Source organism: Gorilla gorilla, chromosome 15 (assembly GCF_029281585.2).
Source record: "Gorilla gorilla gorilla isolate KB3781 chromosome 15, NHGRI_mGorGor1-v2.1_pri, whole genome shotgun sequence".
Lineage (NCBI taxonomy): Eukaryota > Metazoa > Chordata > Mammalia > Primates > Hominidae > Gorilla > Gorilla gorilla.
The window spans coordinates 15134982-15161665 of NC_073239.2; the positions used below are offsets into that span (position 1 = coordinate 15134982).

The 26684-nt window shown below is 37.3% G+C and overlaps 2 protein-coding genes, 1 long non-coding RNA gene and 1 other non-coding gene across 10 annotated transcripts in view; 1 reads left to right on the plus strand and 3 right to left on the minus strand.

Annotated features, from left to right (window-relative positions):
• Positions 1–3836, minus strand: part of LRFN5 (leucine rich repeat and fibronectin type III domain containing 5) — a 297873-nt gene extending 294037 nt beyond the window's left edge. For 3 of the 7 annotated variants that reach the window (XM_063697682.1, XM_063697680.1, XM_055362261.2), the window contains exon 1: positions 33–165. The gene's annotated coding sequence lies outside the window, so the exon portion shown is untranslated. Of the gene's footprint in view, positions 1–32 lie in introns of all 7 variants that reach the window. The other 4 variants (XM_055362260.2, XM_055362259.2, XM_004055113.5 and 1 more) reach the window with 4 other exon arrangements.
• Positions 3226–26224, plus strand: LOC129526806 (uncharacterized). Its single transcript, XR_008671559.2, has 3 exons — positions 3226–3860; positions 4713–4811; positions 19939–26224. It is a non-coding gene; the product is annotated as an uncharacterized lncRNA (long non-coding RNA).
• The window catches only part of LOC129526805 (embryonic stem cell-related gene protein-like), an 80975-nt gene continuing 65368 nt past the window's right edge, over positions 11078–26684 (minus strand). The window contains exons 2-3 of the mRNA XM_055362263.2: positions 14045–14147; positions 11078–11393 (exon numbers count right to left, since the gene is read on the minus strand). Of these exons, the coding sequence (XP_055218238.2) occupies positions 11371–11393; positions 14045–14147 (126 nt within the window). The 3' untranslated portion in view covers positions 11078–11370. The remainder of the gene's footprint in view (positions 11394–14044; positions 14148–26684) is intronic.
• On the minus strand, positions 14034–14163 carry LOC115930699 (small nucleolar RNA SNORA31). Its single transcript, XR_004067314.3, has one exon. It is a non-coding gene; the product is annotated as a small nucleolar RNA SNORA31 (small nucleolar RNA).

Sequence of the window (26684 nt, forward strand, 5' to 3'; positions counted from 1 at the left end):
TTGGGTGAGGCGAGTAATCGTTGGTTTGTTACCTGGTGCCTCTAGGGGAAAAGACGGTCGTAGGAAGACTTTCTGCCTGCAGGTACAATCCCGGCAAGGTGGCTCCAGGTGGCTTTCACAGTCGTACGCGGGTCTCGCTCGTCACTTCGCTGCCCTTTGCCATAGCTCAGCACCCGCATCGTAGGGAATCGGAAAGGCGGCTCCTGCCACTGCCGCCGCTGCCCGCAGGTCGCGCTGGGTGGGGGAATCGCTGCAATCGCCCCATGAAACCCGCGGCTCCGCGCCCGGGGAGCGGGCAGAGGCAGGGCGGCCGCGCACGCACACACAGACACACGCTCACACTCACACACACTCGCACCCGGGCGCGCGCGCACTTGCACTCACACTCGCACACGCACACCCAGCACTGCACGGGGAGGAAGCAGCACGGAGGGAACCGGTCCTTCTCACGATTGGCTTCGAAGCCCACCGGACCGCGGGCAGCAAAGAGAGCGTTCTCGCATAGCCCTTTAATCACGTTTCCTTCAAGTTCTCCTCCAACCCGAATCCACGTAATTCAAGAGCTGGTGACATTTTGGTGGGGAGGAGGGAGCCGAGAAAGGGCTGAGGAAGAGTCGGGGATTTTGTTAAGCAGTTTAATAAGCAATCCTCATTACCTTATTTGTTTTCTTTTGTTTTGTATAGCAAACCAGTTCGAAGGGCTGAACTTTTGGCTTCAAATGCTGTGAACCAAAACGTAAATATCCTTCTGGCCAAGAGAAGAAGGTGTAGATACACGGAAACAAGAGGGCTGCAAGACACTCTCTTGACCTTGTGATGTACCTGGAAGCAGGTTAATATTGGCGCTTTCCAAGCTTCTGGATAAAGCGATCCACACACCTGGGTCCACAGCCCAGCAGCCGCTCCAAATCCAGCCAGGAAAATGGGTCTGGGCGTCCTCAGAGCTCTGCAAGAACCCGGGCATGAAGGGGCATCGCCGAGTTAACACATTTGCTTCTGGGCAGTTGGATAAAAGACAGTCAAATGCATCAGATAGGCGCGCGCGTACACACACGCGCGCACACACACACACACGCAGCTAGCTGGAAAGCGGCTTACAAAACACTAGAGACATGCCAAGATGACTTGAAAAGGTAGCCAACATCCAGGATCTTTCCGGAAAACAGAAGAGCCAGCAGGAAGGTTATCAAAGTCTTCTCAAGTCTTTCAATTCTTCCTCTCTCCTCTGAGTGTGTGTGTGTCTGTCTAGAAGGTTTCGTTGGTCTGCCCCACCCCCGTCCAGTTGCGCTTTTTTTTCTGATATAACCGACCGTGCAAAATGGATTATATGGGTGGGCTGTGTTCACAGCCCAGAGCTCCCCAAAGTCAAGAATCCTAAGGGAGCAGCCAGCTGCTAAACAATTCACATCCTCAAGGGAACAAGGAAAAACACGCTCAAACACACGCAAACACGCGCACACACATACAGAGTCCTCCGTTAGGGCAGCTCTGCACACGCTCACCGCCTCCCTGCGCGGCGCTGCACACAGCGCCCCGCCCGCTGGCCACCGCGCTGGGGCGAGTCTGCAGTTCAGGCGCGAGGCAAGCCGCCGAGGTCCGGGGCTGCGGCCGCGGCCGGGGCGGACCCGGGAGCTGGGCTTCCCAAGGCGTCGCGTGCGGGCAACGGCGGCCTCCTGGCCGCGTGGAACTGAGCCCTGCGCTGCAGCATGAAGGCGGCGGCGGCGGCGGCGGCGGCGGCGGCGGGCGCGCGGCCGTGAGCTCAGCCCGCGCCGCAGTGACGGGAGCGGCCGTGTCGGCCAGACCCCGAGAGTCCGTGAGACCCCGGCCGGGGCCGCTCCGCTGCTGTCAGCCCTCGGGCCTCCCAGCCAGACTGGTTCTGAACCGATTTATCAGGGGGGTGCGGAGAGGGCCGGCGAAGCGCCAGGAAATCCCCAGGCTGAGGAGGCGCGGGGGCGTTGCAGGAAGGGGGAAGGGAAAAGGCAGAAAACCTGGAGAATGAAAGCGAACTTCCAGGGGCGTCCCCAGCCTCCTGCAAAAGGGCAATTTGCTGATCGCCCACTTCCTCGCAGTTACGGGATAGAGAGAATCATCACTGAGTCAAGCTTCGGCTGCTTAGGGCGGTGGGAAAAGTCATTAGCTATAATAACCCGCCGGAAATTTTGAGGAGAGCTACTGACTTGGGGGTTTCAGTCATCTGAGGCTGGCTTCCGCTGTCCCCTTAGTTGTGGGTGGTGATTTGCTTACTAATCAGATGGGAGCGGATTCTGAAAAGAACATTTATATTTGGGAATCAACTCAGCTCAGCATCAGACATTACGAATACTGCAGTTGGTCACATTTTACTATGTGAAGGGCAGAAAGGGAGCCCAACAGTCTTCATAAGCCAGACCTAGTCTCTAAGGTCACCGGCACAGACGCAGGGTCTAAAGCAGGAAAGAGGTGCGACTGGAAAGGAGGTTAGACAGGGCCCTGCGGGAATGGATCTGCCCGGAGCCCTCGCCTGGTTTTGCTTGAGACTCCGACACGACTCCCAATGCTTCTCTCCCCGACCCTATCCCCACTCCCTCCATCCTGGAAAAGCCAGTAAGCAAAGTTAACTCTTTCTTCTAAGAAACCCTGAGTGAAATCTTGCTCTTCCTTTCTGCTAGAGTCCTGAAACCCTCTCGCTTCTCATTGTGGGTTCACCAGCACGTGGTCTTCGGACACTGAGCGAACCTTCGCTCTCAGCTGTGATCCTAGCTAGCCCAGACACCAGTCTGTACCCAAAGGAAGAGTAGGAAGTTGCAAAGGGAAGCTGGCTAACAAGGGCTTCTTCTGCCCTACTTGGCAAAGGCCCATACGGGTGGCCTCCGTGGATATGGAGCTCCTTCATTTTGTTCCAAAAAGAGCTCTGCCAGGCTTTACCATTGCCCTGGAGGTGCACAGGCGCCCGTATACTCGAGCACAACCATGGGCTCACCCCAAGCGCGCACACCTGCACCCACGCGTAAGGAAGAACCACACAGCTAGCTCTGTCGCGGAAGAACACGAGGAGTCAAGTGCTTTAGGTGGAAACCGCTCACATCTCCTTTCTTTCCTCTGCTCCCCCTCTCTGCCCCTGGTACTCCGGATCCAATCCTTGGCTTAGAAATCCACTCAAGCCACGTCTGGCTGCTTTGTTCCAGAAGAGCGCAGCTCCGAGACTGCACTTCAGCGGTGCAGCCTCCCTCCAGGTCGGCGAGCGGCGCCAGATCCGGGACTTCAGGGTCTCCGCGGGAGCTTAGGAGGCTCAGGATCTGAGTTGGAGAGCTGGAAGGCCAAACTCCGAGCCGCTGAGGGACTGCGCAGGAAGACCACAGAAATAAACCAAAGGGACACCGCGGACAGATGTACCAGAAGACACCACTGAAGTCCAGGAGAATCTCCACCAAAGCCATCAGCGTTTTCCTTGTAGCTTTCTGTCCCTCGAAGTGGAAAATTGAGGTTTCTGAGAAGTCCACGGAGAGAACCTGCAGCAAACTGAAGCCACAGACTCCGAAGGCATAGGGAGAAAAAATGCTTCCATCCCCCTTTCACTTTAAACTTGATCGCTTCTGGGACTTCACTGGAGGGCGGTGGAGTTGCACCAACCTGGAGTACAGGCAGATCCCAGCGAGCACTTCCAAGTACTTTAGGACGTGGGGGTGACTCCTTTTTCTTCAGGATTGTCCCACTTGCCACCCTTTCCAGCTGAGCTGATAGGAACCAATGAAAGTCTAGGCGATGAGGATTTTCCGTTACCTCAGGGATCAAAGTATAAAATGTTGAATGAGAAACCCGAAGACCTTGCATCGCTGGGCTGAATAACTTTTTGTTTTCTTTTTTATGGTGTCCAGACTGAGGTAGGGAGGGGACACACTGACCTAGCTGTAAGAAGTCAAGGGTTGGGACAAAACAAAGTTCAAATATATACTGGAATTTGTGTGTGTGTGTGTTTCAGAAACTGTGTGTGTGTGTGTGTGTGTGTGTGTGTGTGTGTTTTCAGCTTGAGAAAGATGAAATCAACGTTTCCTTAATGCTGGGAGTAATAATGCTTAATGCTTAACTTTTCATTGTTGTTTCATGTTTCAAGCCCTACCAGGCCCAGGAAAACACTTCTTTCCGTTTCCTGTAGCCTTCCTGCGTATCATGCATTATATTTGAAAGTGCTTTCCTCTACTTTCCTCATTTTATCTCAATAATCTCTGCTAAAACCAGATAACTTTCACTCTCCCGGTTCAGCATTTGCTCTTTTCCCTCCTACACAAGCTGATTAGAATTTGCAAAGAGAGAGGAAGAAGAAAGGTTCTATTTTGTTTCATGATTGTTGCTAGAAAACGGCAAGACCTCGGGAGAGAGACCGGCATATTATTTCCCAATGGATGTCAGAGCTAGCAAAGTTTTTTTTTTTTCTTTAAATTTTATTCCCTAGCAGGTCAAAAACTAGGATGTTTGCAAGAACAATTTCTAGTTTGCTCATAAAACTATTGTTATTAGCCACTCTAAGGTTGGCATACTTTTAAAAGTTCAAACAAGTTCCTTCTAGAATAGGGTTCTTTTAAACATCAACATTTAAAAAGAAGTTTTTTCATAAATAATTTAGATTTAACTCTTTACCTCTATAGTATATCTGCCTTACTTCGTTAATGTGTCCCCTGATTTACTGCCTATGTCAAATCACTTTTAAAATAATGTCAATTTTCTTGTTCTCCCAGGTCATTTTTCTGAGGACCAATGGTGATAAGTGTTGGTCTGCCTATCTTCCCAGAATAATCCAAGATTTGGGGAAAGAAAGAGTATTTTGCTAATTTCAGGTAATTAATGGAGATATGAATGTTTTTCAGTTAAAGTGATGAATATCAAAAGATTACCTGAGTTTCTGTTTATATTGTTATTTAATATTTGAGTTTCCCTTTAAGGTAGTAAAAAAGTTATGATCTAGTTTTTTTTTAATGGCGTTAACAATTAGTTTGCACATCTTATGCATTTTATTTACATGGATTAAAGTATGTGGTAAGTTATCACTTTAATTCATTAATTTGTTTTATATGTAACTGAAGAAGCTTATTGTAAATTGGAAATACCTTACCTTCAAATTTCCTGGGTGAGAAATCACTATTGAGTTATTTTTACTTTGATTATTTTTACTAATATAATGTAATATAAGTTATCTGACAGTTCAAGACTGGAAATTGGTATGAAGAAACAAGGAAATACAAGTTTCTGAAATGAAGGGATATCACTAAAAACAAATCTGAGTTAAACAGAATAAATGAAATCCAAACATTGAATTTTTTTTTAATCTACATAGTTTTGAAATATAAAACGAAATGTGCTTATATTAGGAGCATGTTTCCAATGTTGCAACTGACCTTGAACTCCTAGAATACACTGTATTTTAGCAACTAGATCTCACCAAAATATATATTTCAACTGACTTCAAAACAGAGTTGAAGACCCCAGCATATTTCTGGCATACATAGGTAAACAGATTTCTCATTGGAACAAAAAGAACCAAACGTATTTAGTATTTAATCTTCTTTTGAGTTACAGAAATTTTTTTCTTATTTTATTGTTTCTTGATTTTTTAAACTTGATTTATATAAAACACATTTCCTTTCCTTTCTTTCTGTATCTCTGTTGTAGATTTTAACCTTTATAGATCATAATAGTGAACTAAAAGATCAAGGTCTACTTGATGAAAACTGGAACTAGCCCTGGGAACCCAGTAAATTACTGGACAGAAGTAGACATTTATTTTACTAAGAAAAATGGTTTTTGAACCTAATTTTTTGAAACACAAATACAATGTGTTTCAGAGATTATATCCTCAGCAGAGACTTTTTGAGAGAGCTCAGAGGAAAGGAATTACTTCGGAGATAAGCATTGCTGTAGAGAAAGGACATTTCTTAATACTGAAAGTTAGAAGTAAATTTTATCTTTCATCTCCATTCATATTTTTTTCTTGCTTATTTGCTGATACCTTGATGTTAACTCCTCATATTTGTCTGGTGCTCCTATTTAGTTATCCAAGGGCCCCAGAATGCATCATGCTCTCGAGGGCTATCTGACCCAAAGAAGAATTCTAAGCTATTACAATTTCTACTTCTCATCAAAACTCCATTGAGTCATAGTAGATAAATCTAATTGAGCTTTTAATAATAAATAAATTATATCAGGCTAATTTAAGCTAAAGTATGAATGACTAGCAGCCTACATCAGGAATATGAAGCCAACTTAATTTATAAAAAGTAGACTTTCTGGCAAATTGTGTTAATACATATGGGAAGCAGGGGCACCTCAATCATTCTTAGCCTTGAATACCAAATTGAATAAGCATGGTACTATATTTTATATTTTCCTTTTTTGTGTCTTTGATAATGCTATTGAACAATTATTCACACCTAGCTTTAGCCTTTGAAAGAAATATTTTTTTAATTTATGTGTGTGTATAGATAGCATTTCAAAAAGATTTCCACTAGATAGTGAAACTGTTCTCTAAAATGAATCTAGTCGTAAAGCAATTATCTTAAAAATAAAACATCAGAGTAATTGTTGTTATGACTTGATTTAGGAGTTCAGGTAGGCGCACCAAATCATATTAGGTGGAAGTAATAAGCTGTTTGAATGTCTGTGGAATTCATTTCTTCAACATACTTATGTTAAAAGCCTGATTAAGAACTATTGTCGTGCCGGACCCCTATTAACTCCAATAGGGATGATATCTGACATCGTGTCTGAGAGTCAGAAGGAGAGACCCTGAGCCAATGAATCAGACACAGCGTTTATTGAGGAATTATACATAGTTCAGGCCAGGAGTGGTGGGCTGGACAGGAAAACTGCTACTGTTTATAAAAAGCATACAGGATATGTAGCATTTTCATTTAGGAATCTCTAGCTAGCAACCTCCGTTTTACCCGAAACAAACGTCCTCAGTCCCCTTTATGGCCTGAGTTCCAAGGTATGGGTGAGGGGTTCAGAAGTCCTCCGTCCTTAACGAGTGAATCTCCAGGTTGGCCACTCCTGAATTTCTTAGGTCAGAACTCCAAACAAACCTTCTTCTTACACCATAGGGACCTTTTCAGGGTATGCTTGAGTTATTGCTATCAAGTGCATCTGCCGTACAATTACATAACAAAGATTTGGCTTCTTAGCTTTAGTTTTACAGGTTTTATTTTTTTAACTTATATTTTTTCTTTTATTATTTATTTATTTATTAATTATTTTTTGAGATGGAGCTTTCACTCTGTCACCCAGGCTGGAGTGCAGTGGCACAATCTCGGCTCACTGCAACCTCCACCTCCCAGAGTCAAGCGATTCTCCTGCCTCAGCCTCCCGAGTAGCTGGGATTACAGGTGTCTACGACCACGCCCAGCTAACTTTTTGTATTTTTAGTAGAGACTGGGTTTCACCATGTTGGCCAGGCTGGTCTCGAATTCCTGAACGCAGGTGATCCACCCGCCTTGGTCTCCCAAAGTGCTGGGATTACAGGTGTGCGCCACCACGCCCAGCTTTTAACTTTTATTTTACATTCAGGAGTATATGTGCAGGTTTGTTACACAGGTAAACTTGTGTCATGGGGGTTCATTGTACAGATTATTTCATAACCCAAGCATTAAGCCCAGTATCCATTAGTTGTTTTTCCTGATCCTCTCCCTCCTCCCACCTTCCACCCTCCCAAAGGCTCCAGTGTATGTTGTTTCCCTCTGTGCCCATGTGTTCTTATCATTTAACTCCCACTTATAAGTGAGAACATGTGGTATTTGGTTTCCTGTTCCTGTATTGCTTTGCTATGGATAATGGCTTCCAGCGCCAAATTAGAAAACTGAATCTGTCTTCAAGGTTGAGGCAGATTCAGCTTCTTAATTATTCATCTTGAAACTCTGTCCTTGAATTTCAGGCAGGTGGCCACAAGTCGGCAGTAATGAGACACTCTCACGTGGTTGTAACCACATGGTTGGACTTTCTTACAAGCCCCCATAGATTTAGAAGGAATAATTAATTTTAATTTATTTCATTAAAGATCCTTTTTATTAAAATAAATGATGTGTTTTAAGTTTTATTTACATGAAATTAGATAATTTCTTTTGGAACAGTCATTTTTTAAAAAATTTCTAAAACATGATTAGGTAATTTGCCTTTTAATCTCTTCACTGGTTCTTTTTCTTTTCCCCTTTAAATCACAGTCGTTTAGAGAGAAGACTGAGTTACTGTTCTTTTTTAACTCATCTTTTGCTTCCATAGTATTCCTGGTCCTGTAACTGAATGCAATCTTTTGGCTAGCTTGGTGTTAAAGTTCTTTTGGATTTGTATCTCAGCTCTTAGTGGCTGTGACTTCTGTAATGAAAGGGAATCCTTTCTGCGACTGGTTAGCATCAAACTTCTTTCTCCACACAGTGTCCTTTATTTCTCTGCTTGCAGTTTTGCTCATTCCATGTAAATTCTTTGAATGCCTTTGTCAGGCCTCTGAGCCCAAGCCAAGCCATCGCATCCCCTGTGACTTGCACGGATACGCCCAGATGGCCTGAAGTAACTGAAGAATCACAAAAAAGTGAATATGCCCTGCCCTGCCTTAACTGATGACATTCCACCACAAAAGAACTGTAAATGGCTGGTCCTTGCCTTAACTGATGATATTCCACCACAAAAGACGTGAAAATGGCCGGTCCTTGCCTTAAGTGATGACATTACCTTGTGAAAGTCCTTTTCCTGGCTCATCCTGGCTCAAAAAGCACCCCCACTGAGCACCTTGCGACCCCCCATTCCTGCCTGCCAGAGAACAAACCCTCTTTGACTGTAATTTTCCTTTACCTACCCAAATCTTATAAAACGGCCCCACCCCTATCTCCCTTCGCTGACTCTCTTTTCGGACTCAGCCCGCCTGCACCCAGGTGATTAAAAGCTTTTATTGCTCACACAAAGCCTGTTTGGTGGTCTCTTCACAGGGACGTGCATGAAAGCCTTGTTATAGCCAGTGCCCTGCACCAGGCACTAGAGAAAGAAGACTAACCATAATTTTCATGGCCTCTGTCCCTCATAATAGAGCTTACCATCTAGTAGAGGTTAATAGACCAACAAATTAGTTGTTACATTATGAACTTGTTTTTATTTCACCAACTACAATTTGTTATCAAGCCCAAGTGTGTTCTTTTGTGAGACCTCTGGAACCACCTCCTATTAACTCCAATAATAGCTTCTCTGTTGCACTTAGTTTCTGGTTTATTTTCCCACATTCATTCTAACTGCCTTGGGAGGTAGTTTGTGAAACATCTGTATGAAGTCTTTTACTGCAGTACCAGATACAGCCCAGGGTATTACTAAACAAAGTTTTGGAATAAAACAAACCTGGGTTTGAATCATGGTTCTTTGATTCACTGTGTTACTTGTGTAAATCATTTAACTCACCTGAATCCTCAAGTTATAATGCATATCAAATAGAAATTAGAATATTTATATTTAGGGTTGACAGGTTTTAATGACTGCCTGCATATAAACTACCCAGTAGAAGTAGGTACTCCATAGATAACATTTCTATTCCCTGTCAGTCTATCTCAAATCATGTAATGAATGATTAATTTCACATTAAAGTATAGTACAGATAACCCAGTTTCTCAAAATAAACTACTTTTTAATCAAGAAAATCTGCTCATAAAAGCTTCCTGAGATAAAATCCTTGAGAAGATGCCTAAAATATTCTACTGATGTTTTTATTTTCCCTCATATTAAACATATATAATATATATTATCTATTATATATAATACATATACCGAATTATATATTAATTCAAACATGAAATTTAAGCAAAATTTTCATATCCAACTTATTCTCCTCAGACGCGATTTGTTCTCAAAATGCTTTTTAGAAGTTTTGTACCTTAAATTAGCTCCCCTTTAAAAGGGCTAGTTTTAGAATAAAGTAATCAAAGAAGTTTCCATGGATTTTATACAACTGGTCTTTGGCTTTCAGACTAGTTTCTCTCTCTCTCTCTCTCTCTAAATATATATATATATCTGTATACATCAAGCCCAAGTTTGTTCTTTTTTGAGACCTCTGGAACCACCTCCTATTTACATACACACACATAGAATCTTATTGAGGTACTTACACATTATTGAGGTATTTAAAACTCATTAGAGGGAAAAATGTTACACTAATTGTTACAAATATTAATATGTTGAAAATAAAAGTAGGGTAATATGAAAATAAATATAGAAACATTAAATATAGATTTTAAATTATTTACCATCCATTTGTTAAAATAATCATGAACATTTATATTTGTAGAAAATGTGATTAGTTTAATAGTTTTTAAACTGCATTATATGGTTTTGCAGTATTTTTCCACTTTAAATTTGTCTATTGTCAACATTAAACTATTAATTTAACAAATTATTAATTTAAGCTATAACTATTATATATTTAATTTCTGCTTGGATATGCAAAAACATAAATTATTGTTTTATTTTGTGTTTAGTTTGGCATGTTTTAACATTTTGTAATATTGTAACTGAAATGCAATGGAGGGGTACCGCGAACAGGTAGGGCCGAGAGGCGAGACAAAGAGGACAAAAATCTCCTTTATTGAGCTCTCGGGCGAGCTTCACTGGCCCGCAGGGAGTGGGCCAGGGAAGTCGCGCTGTGCCAAAGGTGCAGCGCGCTTATATGGATGAGTGAGTTGCCTTAGTGACGTGCTTTAGTGGGCATGCGCGTTCACTGGGGCGGCGGGAACAAGAAAGGTGAACCCGGAAATGCTGAGACAGGGTATCCGAGGTGGCTGTCGGGATGGCGGGAATAAATGGCGGGAACAGGCGAAAATGCCAAGTCAGGGTAGCCAAGATGGCCGTTAGGATGGCGGGAACCGGCGAATCTGGGAATGCTGAGTCAGGGTAGCCAAGATGGTTGCCGGTCGCCATCTTGGAGTCTTTACCGGAGTCCAATCAGTAACATTAGAACATTTTAAAACCAAAAAATATATTGTTGAAAAATTAACATGACACCGATTATGGGAACTTATTATATATTTTATAATAGTTTTATTATCAACAGAATTTAGGAAACAAAAGAAATTGCATGAGAAATCATTGTGAAAAATTATATGGCATTGTAGTATTTTCTATATTGTTTTCAAACTTGTGCGTCCAACATTGATTACCGTTACCTTTTATAATTTTACAAATTTGAGGATTTGCTACATTTTCTGGTTGAATATTTTCAATACTTTTTTTTAATACTAAATAATGTAGCCAAAAGTGTAAAAATATTAGCATTACATTTATTCATGCATTCATTTTCATAACAGTATGCTTTAGGATTAGGTACCTCCTGATATAGACTTCATTCACTAAGATGTATTTTCACTCTCCAGTTTTCTTTCACATTAAAAAGTTCAACGTATCTAGAACGAAACAAAATGGAGAAAGCAAAGAATAAAGGTAAACTCTAAGTTAATGGTTATTCAGTAATACATAAACAATTCTCTGTATGTTATCTAGAAATGCTTTTTTTAAAACTAAACACTCTATTTTCAAAAACATTGTCTTACATTACACAGAGAAGTTTATTTTATACTTTTAATAAGACGAGGGTAAACGAATGATTTATTAAAAAGACAAGTAGTAATGTGAAAAACATGCACATACTCCCAGGCACATATGATGGATCTTTATAATACACTAAGGTTTTATTTTTCAATTTGGTAAATGGTGAGATGCAGTTTTAAATCTTAACTTTTTCTAAAATGTGAAAATGCTCATAATGTAAAAAATAAAAAATTTACTAATTTTGAAATAGACCCTTATGTGAGGCAGTGAACTAGAATAAGGCAGTTTCTTTTTCTACTGACCTCATCTTGGAAACTTTGATTGGATTCAGTAGTACTACTGAATTTAGTAAAAATTTAGAAAATTGCCAGTGAGCTATGAGATGGATTCCTCGACCTCAACTCATTTCTGCTTATTGTGTTGTCTTTATAATATGCAACTAGGTTCTCTTTCTTGCTTTTGTTATTTAAAATCTTCTGATTTATCCTTGGTAAGAGGATTCTTACTCGACATGTTATTAAAAGTGTGTATAAATGTGATTGCTACACTGCCCCGAGCTTCTAGTCTCTAAGTATGGGGTAGCCTTGCAGGAACAGTCACGGAGCAGTGGCACCGCTAGAGCTGTAACACTGCCTCCTCAATAAAGCTGTTTTCTTCTCCCTCTGGCTTGCCCTTGAATTCTTTCCTGGGCAAAGCCAAGAACCCTGGCTGGCTTAGCCCCACTTCAGGGCTTGCCTGCCCTCCATCAGAATGACTCTTCTTAGAATTGCAGAATTAGAAGAGTACCTCTTTGAATAGTTAGGAAAGAAGCTTCTGGAAAATGTCGCACAGAACACTACAGTGTAAGTTGAAACTTACAGTGAAACTTTAAATGTCAAATAAGAAAAACAATATGTGTAGAGTGGCCATGCCTACACTAGTTTATGTTAATGTGAAAACATTCTTGTAAAAATATGCAAGGTGATTTTATAATTATAGAGCAAATGTTTAGTTCAAGTGGCAACTACTCTTTGAAAGCTAATATTGCTTTCCCTGAAAATATTTTTCTGTTTTTTGAAATGTATAAAGTCTTGGACACTTTGTTGATTGTAAACTCTCTCCCACTGGGGCTCATTTGCTTTTTTTTTTTTTTTTTTTTTGAGACGGAGCCTTGTTCTGTTGCCCAGGCTGGAGTGCAGTGGTGCGATCTCAGCTCACTGCAAGCTCCGCCTCCCGGGTTCACGCCATTTTCCTGCCTCAGCCTCCCGAGTAGCTGGGACTACAGGCACCGGCCACCACGCCTGGTTAACTTTTTGCATTCTTAGTAGAGACAGGGTTTCACCGTGTTAGCCAGGATGGTCTCAATCTCCTGACCTCGTGATCTGCCCTCCTTGGTCTCCCAAAGTGCTGGGATTACAGGCGTGAGTCACCGCGCCCAGTCTTTTATTTTTATTTTTATTTTTTTTGCCTTAGTGCAATGCATCTACGCCATGGTATACACTAAGAAGTGAAAGCTCAGATTGAAAGGCAACATTGATGAGTGCAGCCCATTAAAAAAAAAAACAAACAGATTTGAACAAAGTTGTTAAACTTTGGAAAAGAAAATTAGTGAATATCATCCGCAAGGTACTGAAGTGTGTCTGTAGTTTCAGCTATAACCCAGTCTGCAAATTCAGAGTCTCACATTCTATGTAGATCACATTTGTATATGGTGGTAAGTTTTTTTTAAATGTAGTCAGTACAAAGAATCCTTAAATTTATGTTTTGTCTTTTCAAATTTATTATTTATTATTTCATCTCTTAAGTGTTGCAATGCATAAGATAGTGTGCCAGGCTTTTTTTTTTTAACCATTGGTTTTGTGATAATCAAACATCTGCCTAAATCTCTCCTCTTTGATTTTAATATTAACTAGAGCCATATACATAACATTTACATGGAACATATTGTTCAATGGGGCAGATCATATTTATTTTAAAATGTTTTTGTTTTATTTGTCCTAAGCTAATAACTGTAAAATAAGTGAAACAAAATACCTGACTTTAAGAAACTGCAATCCAAGACAATCAGAAGTCTTTTAAATTTAGCAATCATGATAAAAAGGCAACTGATTATTCCCTGTTCTGATTCTGGTAGTGGTTCTTTTTCAGGCTTCATAAGCATGAACTAATGATGAAACAATCTTGATACACAATCTATTAAACTTAACTCCAACTGAATAAGTACTTTATCAAATCTGACATTTAATTGTACTATATCTCTGATTTAGTCAAAATTATAATGTCATAATTCACATTTACTATTGATTTAACATATAGCCACTGTGATTTATATTTATGTTACTATAATCAAAATGTTTTGTTGGTATTTACAGCCTAAGAAGATGAAAAGTACTTTATAAATATATTTTTAATTCAAATTTTAGATTACTTTATTGGAATAAAACAAAATATTTGCTGTTTACAAGATTATTTCTGTGTCATGAACATTATCTCCCTCCCAGCCATGTTTCTGGAATTACTGTCCTACCTGATTTAATCTTAGCTGTCACAATCAGACAGACAGAAAGTGTGGGACACTTTTCTTGCATCTGTAGTGGAAACTTTAACAGCATCCAGTAACTGCTGCAGGTCTTTCAGATAAATAAATACATGATTAATTGCATTTTTTTATTTATGCTTATACAAAAAGTAATATATGCCTTTAAACATTAATATGAATGCATGCAGGTCAGTAATAATTACAAATTACTCCATTTATTCATATTTGGAAATGCCTGAATTTCCCAAGAATAAAAATTTAAAGTTAAAAAGGAATTTTTAGATCAGTTATTTCAACTGCTATTTTTAAGCTTAGTAAAACAAAAACAAAACAAAACAAAACTGATGCCCAAAGACTGTAAGCTTGGAGAGAAGTAGAGAAACGAATGAATCACAACTAGACTATCCTGACTCCTTCTCTTGGCTCTCCAAAGCATATTAATGAGATTCCTTGTTGTGATGAACAGATTCACCCACATTTAGAGAAAAGAAGTTTGTTTTAAAAATACTTATGGAATTTGAGTAGGAAAAGATAAATTACAGTTCTAAGTAAACATAGTAATATGTGTCACAATTTGAAGTGCTGTGAAGAGAATCATTAAACAGGACAGAATTTATGAGTTTCTTCACAATTAAATCAGGTGCAGTAAGAATTATAATAATTTTTCAATTGTATTCTTTCCTGAAGAGGAAGTGAATTGGATTATGGATTAAAACATAGGCCAGTGGATATTCATTAGGATCCTGAAACCTAGCTGTACCTTGCATTAAACCTATAATTTTCTGAGTATAGGCAGATCATAATAAGCAAATCAATGCTAGATAAATAATGAAGTGTTCTTTTCCATCAACAATGACCTCATATTCTGGAATGAAAAAAAGAAAGACATAAGTAAATGAAATAGAGTAGAATAAATGGGTATGTGTGTGTCAGTGTGAGTGTGTGAGTGTGTTTGTGTATTACAAAAAAAGGAAGTAATAAACTATGTGGCAGATCAGGGAAGGTTTGCAAAAGTGGACACTTCAGTTGGGTCTGAAAATATAAGTAGGGATGACCCACACAGTGAGGTAGAAAAGGGTATTTTAGGCAGCAAGAATGACATGAACCAAATAGAAAGGTACAAGGCAGTAGGCACACAGGATAATGTGAGGTTAGGCTCTGTTGTGTTTTTGTTTGTTTGTTTTTTGTTTTTTAACTTTGATTTTAAGTTCTGGGATGCATGTGCAGGTGTGTTACATAGGTAAACTTATGTCATGGGGGTTTGTTTTACAGACTATTTCATCACCCAGGCATTAAGCCTACTACCCTTTACCTTTAGTTATTTTTCCTGAACTTCTCCCTCCTCCTACCCTCCTCTCGCTAATGGGCCCAGGTGTGTGTAGTTCCCCTTTATGTGTCCATGTGTTCTCATCATTTAGCTCCCACTTATAAATGAAAACATGCAGTATTTGGTTTTCTGTTCTTGCATTAGTTTACTAAGGATAATGGCCTCCAGCTCCATCCATGTCCCAGCAAAAGACATGATCTCATTTTTTTATGGCTATGTACCATTCCATACTATATATGTACCACATTTTCTTCATCGAATCTACTGTTGGTGGACATTTAGGTTGATTCCATGCCTTTGTTATTGTGAATAGTGCTGCAATAAACATACACATGCATGTGTCTTCATAACAGAATGATTTATATTCCTTTGGGTATATACCCAATAATGGGATTGCTGGATCAAATGATATTTCTGTCTTTAGGTCTTTGAGGAATTGCTGCACTGTCTTCCACAATGTACTAATTTACATTCCCACCAGTAGTGTGTAAGCATTCCTTTTCTTCCACAACATCAACAGCATCTTTTTCTTTTTTCTTTTTGGACTCTTTAATAATAACCATTCTGACTGATGTGAGATGGTATCATTGTGGTTTTGATTTGTATTTCTTCAATGATGAATAATATTGGGCTTTTTAATCATATGATTGTGGGCCGCATGTATATCTTCTCTTGCAAAGTGTCTGTTCATGTCCTTTGCCCATGTTCTGATGAGATTCCTTATTTTTTTCTTGTAAATTTGTTTAAGTTCCTTAAAGATGCTGAATATTAGACCTTTGTCAGATGCATAGTTTGCAAAATTTTTCTCCCATTCTGTAGGTTGTCTGTTTACTCTGTTGATAGTTTCTTTGTACTGTGCAGAAGCTCTGTAATTTAATAAGATCCCATTCGTCAATTTTTACTTCTATTGCAATTGCTGTTGGCATCTTCATCATAAAGTCTTTGCACATGCCTATGTCCCGAATAGTATTGCTTAGCTTGTCTTCCAGGGTTTTTATAGTTTTGGGTTTTACAGTTAAGTATTTAATCCCTCTTGAGTTAATTTTTGCATACAGTGTAAGGAAGGAGTTCAGTTTCAATCTTCTGCATATGGCTAGCCAGTTATCCCAGCACTGTTTATCTAATAGGGAATCCTTTCCTCATTGCTTGTTTTTGTCAGGTTTGTTGAAGATCAGATAGTTGTAGCATGCAGCCTTATTTTTGGGGTCTCCATTCTGTTCCATTGGTCTATGTGTCCTTCTGTACCAGTACCATGGTATTTTGTTTACTGTAGCCTTGGACTACAGCTTGAAGTTGAGTAGCATGATGTCTCCAGCTTGTTATTTTTGCTTAGAACTGCCTTGGCTATTCAGGCTCTTTTTCAATTCCATATGAATTTTAAAATAATATTTTCTAGTTCTTTGAAAAATCCCAATGGTAGTTTAATAGGAACAGCACTGAATCTATACATTTCTTTTAACAATATTGATTCTTCCTACTCAATAGCATGAAATGTTTTTCCATTTGTTTGTGTCATCTCTGATTGCTCTGAGCAGTGTTTTGTAGTTCTCCTTGTAGAGGTCTTTCACCTTCCCTAGTTAGCTGTATTCCTAGGTGTTTTATTCTTTTTGTAGCAATTGTGAATGGGAGTACACTCCTGATTTGGCTCTCAGCTTTACTGTTGGTGTATAGGAATGCTAGTGATTTTTGCTTATTGATTTTGTATCTTGAGACTTTGTCGAGATTGTTTATCAGCTTAAGAAGCTATTGGGCTGAGGCTATGGGGTTTTGTAGATATAGGATCATGGCGTCTGCAAAAAGAGATAGTTTGATTTCCTATTTGGATGCCCTTTATTTCTTTCTTTTGCCTGATTGCCCTGGTCAGGAATTCCAATACTATGTTGGTTTTTTTGTTTTGTTTTGTTTTGTTTTACTTTTTAACATTTATTTTAAGTTCAGGGGACATGTGCAGGTTTGTTACATAGGTAAACTTGTCTTGGGGTTTGTTGTACAGATTATTTCATCACCCAAGTATTAAGCTTGGTACTCCTTAGTTATTTTTCCTGATCCTCTGATACTGATCCTCCTCCCACTTTCTACCCTCCAAAAGGCCCTAGTGTGTGTTGGTCCCCTCTGTGTGTCCATATGTTCTTATTATTTAGCTGATAGGCTGGATAAAGAAAATGTGGTATTTCCTCAATACTATGTTGAATAGGGATGGTGAGAGAGGGCATTCTTGTCTTGTTCCAGTTTTCAAGAAGAATGCTTCAAGCTTTTGCCCATTTATTGTCATATGATATTGGCTGTGGGTTTTTATTTATATATGGTTCTTATCATTTTGAGGCCTGGTTCTAGACGTAGAGTGATTTGCATACTTTACCAAGGAGTTTTACCTCATCTGATAATCAGCAGGGAGCTAGTAAATGGTTTCATGCAGAATAATAAATATAGGTTTCTATTTTAGAAGGAATAATCCTGCAGCAATATGGAAGATGGAGGTATGGCTAAGGATGAATGAAAAAAAAAAAAGACTTCCTAAAGGAAAATCAAAGTAGTTTCAGCAGCAAATAAAAGGGTATGACTATGAATTGAGGGGGAAAGATTGGATTTTAAAGTTTATAATTATGTTATATATATATAATATATATAATTATGTATAATTATATATATATCTGCTTCTGATATTTTTGCTTATATTTTGTTTATAACAAAAAAATTTGTTATATTTGCTTCTGTAAGGGCAATGTGCAGCATCAAGACAAGGTGCAAAAGTGGAAAGGTTAGTGGATGTGTATAAACAGACCAAACATGAAGAGGAACCTTGATTTGTAACAACCTGCTCTCAAAGTAACTAATCTAGTTTCTCAAGAATAAAATATGACTCCCATGTGATAGTATTAATCTGTTCATGAGGGATTCACTGCCCTGACCCAAACAGCTCCCACTAGGTCCCATCTTCCAATATTGTTTCTTTGGCAATTAAATTTCAGCATTAGTTTTGGTGCAGACAAATCACATCCAATTCATAGTCCATGATATTAAAAGCTAAGGCCTTTGGGAGGTGATTAGGTCATGAGGGCAGAGTCCTCATGAATGGGACTTGTGTCCTTATAAAAGAGGCCTCAAATACGAAAAAAATTTCTTTGTCCTTTCTATCATATGAGAACACAATCAGGTCTCTATCTATGAAAAAAACAACCTTCACCAAACAATGTGTCTGCTGGGACCTTGATCTTGGGCTTCCCAGCCTCAAGAACTGTGAGAAGTCAATAGTAGTACGTTGTTTATGAGCCACTCAGTTTATGGTATTTTCTTATGGTAACACAAAGGAAGTAAGACAAAAGTAAATAAATTGCTGAAGCAAGATACCTAAGGAGTTTGTAGGGTATCCTATCTAGTAGAGATTAACTCTAAGCAGAAGAAGGAACACTTCTTTCTAGAAGAATAACAGAAGCTGCTACATATTGTCTTGTCCAAGCTCTTTCATAAATATTTCCATTTATTTTTGTATGACTTTTCTTACTGATATTTTAAATTAAATTTAGGATGATGGAATGTGGTGAAATTTTTAAATGTCTTAATTTTGAGAAACAAAGGTCCTGTGATAGATGTATTATTATAACAAGCCATGTAAGAAAAATCTGTAAGCAAATTAGTGGTTGACAACTATTTTTGAAAACTAAATAAATGATAAAACACAATAAAAATTCAATTTAGAAACTAACAAAATGAAACAAAACAGTTCAAGCACACTGTGGTTTCCCCTCACCAATTATCAGAATTTTTAGTAGACTTTGGATAGGTATAGGTCTTTCTTCTAACAGTACAAACACTTTGATTCCAAGGACAAATACTTTATGGATAAATATTAACATTATGTGAGTAATGTTTTATAATATAGGAAATAGCAACTTCAGAATAGTTGTTTGACTTGCTGAATATCAGAAAATATCCAAATTATTTTTAATACAATCTGAGCTCTTCGTGTTTTCCATTATGCGGGTCAACTAGTTGAGGATAATAACCTCAATAAGATTTCAATTATACTTCTTAAAAGTACTGAGGTTTACTAACTAGCATTCATGTGTCAAAGATTTGGGTGATTTGTCAGTGTCGGTGTGGTTACCATTGATAAAGTCAATACTTAGAACACTTGCACTTTTAGAGCAGCCGTTCACAAAGTGTGGTCCTTAGAATGCCATATTTTTAGAAGTGCAGATTCTCAGGTCTACCCAAGATCTACTGGACTAGAAACTCAGGAATCTGTTTTAACAAGCCTTCCAGGTGATTCTGTGCTTCTTATATATATATATATATATTTTTTTTTTTTGGTTCTGTGAAGAAAGATGATGGTATTCTGTTCAGAATTGCATTGAATCTGTAGATTACTTTGGACAGTATGGTCATTTTCACAATATCAGTTCTTTCCATCCATGATCTTGGGATGTGTTTCCATATGTTTGTATTATCTATGATTTCTTTCAGCAGTTTTTTTTTTTATTTTTTGGTAATTTTTCTTGTAGAGATCTTTCACACCCTTGGTTAAGTATATGTCTAAGTATCTTTTCTTTTGCAGCAAAGAAACGTATATTGGGGAAAGGATACTGTATTCAGTAAATTGTGCTGGAAAAAGTGGTAAGCCACATGCAGAAGAACGAAACTGGGTCCCCAGCTCTCACCTAATACAAAAATCGACTCAAGATGGATCAAAGACTTAAATATAAAACCTGAAACCATGAAAATTCTAGAAGATAACACCAGAAAAACTCTCCTAAATGTTGGCTTACGCAAAGAATTCATGACTAAGACACCAAAAGAAAATGCAACAAAAACAAAAATAAATAAATGGGACTCAATTAAACTGAAAAGATTTTGCACACCAAATAAATCAGAATAGTAAACAGACAACCCACAGAATGGAAGAAAATATTCACCAACTATGCATCTGACAAAGGACTAGTATCCAGAATTTACAAGGAACTCAAACAAATAAATAAATTCAAAAATCCCATTAAAAAGTGTGCAAAGGACATGAATAGACAATTCTCAAAAGAAGATATACAAACAGCCAATAAACATTAAAAAAAATACAGCATCGCTAGTCACCAGGGAAATGCAAATTAAAACCACAGTGAGATTCCACCTTACTCCCGCAAGAATGTCCACAATTAAAAAGTCAGAAAACAATAGATGTTGGCATGGATTTGGTGAAAATCACATCAGTGAATACAGATTTGGGAAGAAATTGTGCATAACTGGTTTCAGCTAGCCAACACGCTGGTCCCAGTATACCACTGGCTACGGCATTCTAAAAGTGTCCTCATATGGCTCTATTAAATATTCAAGAACTTTGACCAATATATTCTCTGCCAAATGCTCTCAAGAAATCTTGGTGGAGATGGTGTGGGGGTAAGGTGGAGGTTTTTCCAAAGTGGAATCATGTTAATGTGGACTTAAAATATGAATTTTCAAAAAAATTTGCTTTACTTTCAGTAGGCTAAATACCTACATAGTAAAATTAAAAAAAATCTGTAATTCTCTCTTAATTTATTCATTATACTATTATATGTGGTAGGCATTGTTTTCCTGGCTCTCATATCATTTGTGTTTGTTTTATACTAATGAAACACAGAAAAACTCTGTAGTATATAGAGCCCGATGGAACTTTCAAGAGTAAGAAATTTTAATTTGTATATTATGGAAAAGTCATCTCAGAAATATTAGTTTATAAATATGCAGATACAATTTCTAGAATGTCAAAAAATAATCCTTTCACCTGAGTTGTCTTAAGTAAATTACTTTTAGTATTTTTAATTGGATTATTTATGTAATCATTATAAAGGAGATCTGAGGTAAATTGCTTAAGCATTCTATTTAGCTTTTTGCAAGACTAAAAATGGAGAATAAATATTTGCTCAAATATCGAGTCAAACTAATTTTGAAGAGAAATCTCTAAATACTTTATTAAATGACCAAAATATAAGAAAATGTTTAAAAAGACTGCAAATAGAAACACATCAGTTTAAAGCACACAAAGAGATAAATGGAAAAAGTATTTTCTCAGAACATGCTAAAAAAACTTAGAATATCCAGGATACTGTATTTATTCATCCTTACAACATGAATTTTAAATATCTTAGTGACTGTGCTATCATTTTCAGTGTTCTGTATGAATTCTTACCTTCTCAGATTATGTAGATATAACAGATACTTCTGGAATATATATCCATGATAAGATTTGTCTTTTTACAGGAGAAAAGAAAATATATCAAGTCCAACAGAACTTAAGAAAATAAAATTTAATTAACTTTATATGATATAGGCCTTGTTAATATTATATATCAAAAAAGAATTCTAGTTTATATTCTTTTGCCTGTAAGATGGGGGAGCTGTTGCATTATAAAAAATGATGGTCAGTTCCATTCCTCTAAGCATTTTCTTTTGATTAAAATCATTTGTAGTAAAAATGATGACCCAAACCTTTGTAAATGATATTTTAGCTGGGTTATAGTCTAATGAAATTGTGATTTTAAAAGTGCTTCAATTACTACAACTATAAAATCTTGGTTTACTAGGAATATGTATAAAGTGAAGTATCCATTATTTCTTTAACATCAGTATATATTGTTTAACATTCTACTTTTGGGCTAAGACTTCCTAGGCTTTACAGAAGAGAGGTTGTTTATCTGAACAGTGTAAAAATATGTGTGTGTGTGTGTGTGTGTGTGTATGTGTATAAAAATATATGTTCTGTTGTTATTTAGTTATGTCTTCCCTGAAAACACTGATAGATCCAACAAGTCTCTTGATTCCTCTTAAAGATAAGCAAGAAGAAGAATAAAGTATGTCACACTTAAACTTGAGTAAATCCAAGTTGGAAAAACAGAAGCAGATTTTTTTTTTAATCCTACAGGATGAATGTTGAGAGAGACAAAAATATTAACACCACATAAATTATAACCTAGAGAAATTCTAAACCAGGTTGAAAACCTACGCATAAGCAGTCAATAATTATCTTACACTTATGCAATACAATTTTTTATTACAGAAAGAACTTTAGTAATTACCTCATGCTGTATATATGGGAAAGGAGATAAGGAAGAAAAACTCTTTATAGTATGCAATTAGTTATCTCCTGCCTTATCTTGGTATTTGGAGAAACACTTGGAAGTAGGAAAAGTGAACATTTGTGTCCCTGTTCTATAGTTTAAAAAATTGACTCACATAAGTAATTTTTAATTTATCCAGTTAATCACCAGTAATCATGATGCTTTATGAATGACAATTCTTTTATATTTATTCAAAAATATGGGGAAAATAAATGACATCTGCCTATATAACTTAAAATTCTTGAAGAAAATGTGTATAGGAATAACTTGTTATGAAATGTTATAGAAATGTTAGTTCTTTGTCTCTTATAGTTACAGTAAGTGGCTAATCATGTCTACCTTTATGTATAATTTATTTACATTTTAAAATGTTCTAACCTTGAATACATAGGGAACAAATATCTGATGATAGGTGTTTGCAAGGCAGCGTCAGTGTTTTCTCTTGATATTTTATCTGAAATATCTGAGTATCTACTAGGAATCTAACATGGAAAGGTAATTACATATGATGATGGAAGCAAATTTGTATACACCCTATTTATGGCCAAGCAAAACAAAGTGTAATGTGTCTGAGCATGTATGTGTTCCTTTCACCAATTTTCTTGTGGTAGAATTTATAAAACTGCATATATTCACAATGTACAATGTGATGGTTTGATGTATATATACATTGTGAAATAATTACCACAATCAAGTCAATGAACACATTCATCACCTCAGCGTTTTCTAAAATTACATTTATCAAACTGTATTTGAAAGTAAATGTGTTTTCTCATTGTTAACCACGACTTTAAAACTTTATTACAGATTAATGTAAAGAAAGCTACTGAAATTAATTTTAGTAATAAAACATCTGAATATACACCATGGAATGTATAAATGTATGTGCTGATTTTAGGAGTACAACTAAATAAGTAATGCAAACTTACTTGCAGGATCATCACTTTAACTCTCTCTCTCTCTCTTTCTATATATATATGTCTCTCTCATATATATGATATATCTTATACATCTAACTATATATATGTAGAGGGAGAAAGAGACACTATAGAGTAATACAACCTTTCCATTAACTGCATATAAAGTCAGCCTTATAACAATGCCCCTGGATTATCTGACCCTTTAATAAAATGTTATACATATTTAGAGACTTGGATTGTGCCTGTTTTTACTAACAGTTATTATTTAAAATATTATTAGTAAGTTAATTCATATAAACCATGCAGAGAAGCTGTATAACTGTGCATATAAATAGTGAAGAGAAACTGATCTGGCATTCAGGGATGTTGAGATTATTCCAACTCCGCTGCCAATTGGCTCTGTGTCTTTGGAGAGGTCACATAATATCTCCGAGCTAGAGTTTCCTTATCAGTAACATAGACTAGATGATTTTTAAAATTTCACTCAGCACATAATTTGATCTCTAACTTAAAAGAGCTGGAATAAAAATCACCACTAAAAATTATTAGCGTTACTATGGTTGTACTTTGTTTTTATACATTACAGGCATTAAAAACTACCTAGAGTTAATTAGTATTCAACAAAATTATTTGTTACAAATCCTATGCTATTCTGTAACGCATGGGTCTAATATGTATTTAATGTAGCTTTCGTACAACTGCAAAAACTTCAAAGCATATCTGAACTTGTGGGTTTTGTAAGACTTGAACGCTATAAATGAAAGTAATGGAAGTTTTATATTCTATTATCGATTGTGTGATTAGAGTTGTTGAGTGGTAACTCAGTGTCTCGTGTGTGTGAAAGAGAGAGAAATGATGACAGTTGTAAAAGCCTAAGATACACAAGACAGAATAGGGGTTAGGATCATAAGCTTGGAAATTAGAACCGATATTTTACTTCCAGTGTCTGCCACATCTCAGTGGTATGACTTTGGGAAAGTAGTTTAATTTCTCTGAGTTACTTCATCTGTAGTATGCAGATTACAATAGCCACCGCACAGTGGGTATAAAGATGAGTAAGGTTATATTTTTGAACACGTAGAAGAGTATCTGACATACAATAAGTGTGTACCGTTAAAGTATACTTAAACAAAATTTAATATTAATAAAAGCTATATATAGGTATATGGTTTTCACTTTTTGTTTTTGTTGTTATTATTGTTTTTCTTCAGTGCTGGGAAAACTGGCTAGCCATATGTAGAAAGCTGAAACTGGATCCCTTCCTTACACCTTATACAAAAATTAATTCAAGATGGATTAAATACTTAAACGTTAGACCTAAAACCATAAAAACCCTAGAAGAAAACCTAGGCAATACCATTCAGGACATAGGCATGGGCAAGGACTTCATGCCTAAAACACCAAAAGCAATGGCAACAAAGCCAAAATTGACAAATGGGATCTAATTAAACTAAAGAGCTTCTGCACAGCAAAAGAAACTACCATCAGAGTGAACAGGCAACCTACAGAATGGGAGAACATTTTTGCGATCTATTCATCTGACAAAGGGCTAATATCCAGAATCTACAATGAACTCAAACAAATTTACAAGAAAAAATCAAACAACCCCATCAAAAAGTGGGCAAAAGATATGAACAGACACTTCTCAAAAGAAGACATTTATGCAGCCAACAGACACATGAAAAAAACACACGTCATCACTGGCCATCAGAGAAATGCAAATCAAAACCACAATGAGATACCATCTCACACCAGTTAGAATGGCGATCATTAAAAAGTCAGGAAACAACAGGTGCTGGAGAGGATGTGGAGAAATAGGAACACTTTTACACTGTTGGTGGGACTGTAAACTAGTTCAACCATTGTGGAAGTCAGTGTGGTGATTCCTCGGGGATCTAGAACTAGAAATACTATTTGACCCAGCCATCCCATTACTGAGTATATACTCAAAGGATTATAAAACATGCTGCTATAAAGACACATGCACATGTATGTTTATTGTGGCACATATACACAAATGTCCAACAATGTCCAACAAATGATAGACTGGTTTAAGAAAATGTGGCACATGTACACCATGGAATACTATGCAGCCATAAAAAGGATGAGTTCATGTCCTTTGTAGGGACATGGATGAAGCTGGAAACCACCATTCTCAGCAAACTATCGCAAGGACAAAAAACCAAACGCTGCATGTTCTCACTCATAGGTGGGAATTGAACAATGAGAACACATGGACACAGGATGGGGAACATCACACACAGGCGCCTGTTGTGGAGTGGGGGGAGGAGGTAGGGATAGAATTAGGAGATATAAGTAAGGTTAAATGACGAGTTAATGGGTGCAGCACACCAACATGGCACATGTATACATATGTAGCTAACCTGCAAGTTATGCACATGTACCCTAAAACTTAAAGTATAATTAAAAAAAAAGAAAATCGGCAAATATTTAAAATAAAAAAAGAAAAAGTATAAATTCATCCTAAATTTATAAATTATTGCTTTAGTCATGAAGGTCTCTCTCCCAACCATAAATATTATTTTATTATATATCTGAGTGAATAATAATTTTCAAATTTTCATTCTTTCATAAAAATATAAAAAACTATAATACTAATATTTTGTTTGAATGTCTTTAATAAAACATTGCCTTTTGTTTATTTAGATTACACTGCATTTTGTTGAATCACTAAGGAAACAACTTAAAAAATTCAGACTTAAGCCTCTAACAGCCACAAGAATGTGTTTAAATTAACCAGCCACCAGATATGTTTGACAAACGTCTACTTCCAAACCTCATCCGAAGTCACTATATTATGGCGAATAGAACTTTAATCATTAGAGAAACTCTGACATCCACTAAATTAAATTATTCTAAGCAAATATCTTTATATTCACTAGTATAAAGACATAGTATCTTTCCTAGTATACAAAAGATAGACACGTATTGCTACATATATGTCTATCTTTTGTATACTAGGAAAGACACTAGCCATCTTTCATCCTAAATAAATTTCTTTCATTGATAATTGTTTCATGGCTAACAATATCATATAGGTTAAAATTGCAGGCTTTGTTTGTCATTAGATAGTTTGAGTTCAAATTCTGCAGCAGGTTATTTAATCCCTGTCAATCTCAGGTTCTTTTACTATAAGAAACAGTAATAATAAAACCTATTTAACAGGTCAGTGTGAATATTAAATAAGCTGACACAGGCAAAGGGCCTAGAATAGTGCTTGGTGCATACTAAGTGTTCAATTAACATTAGCTATTATTTTTTGAAGGAAAATA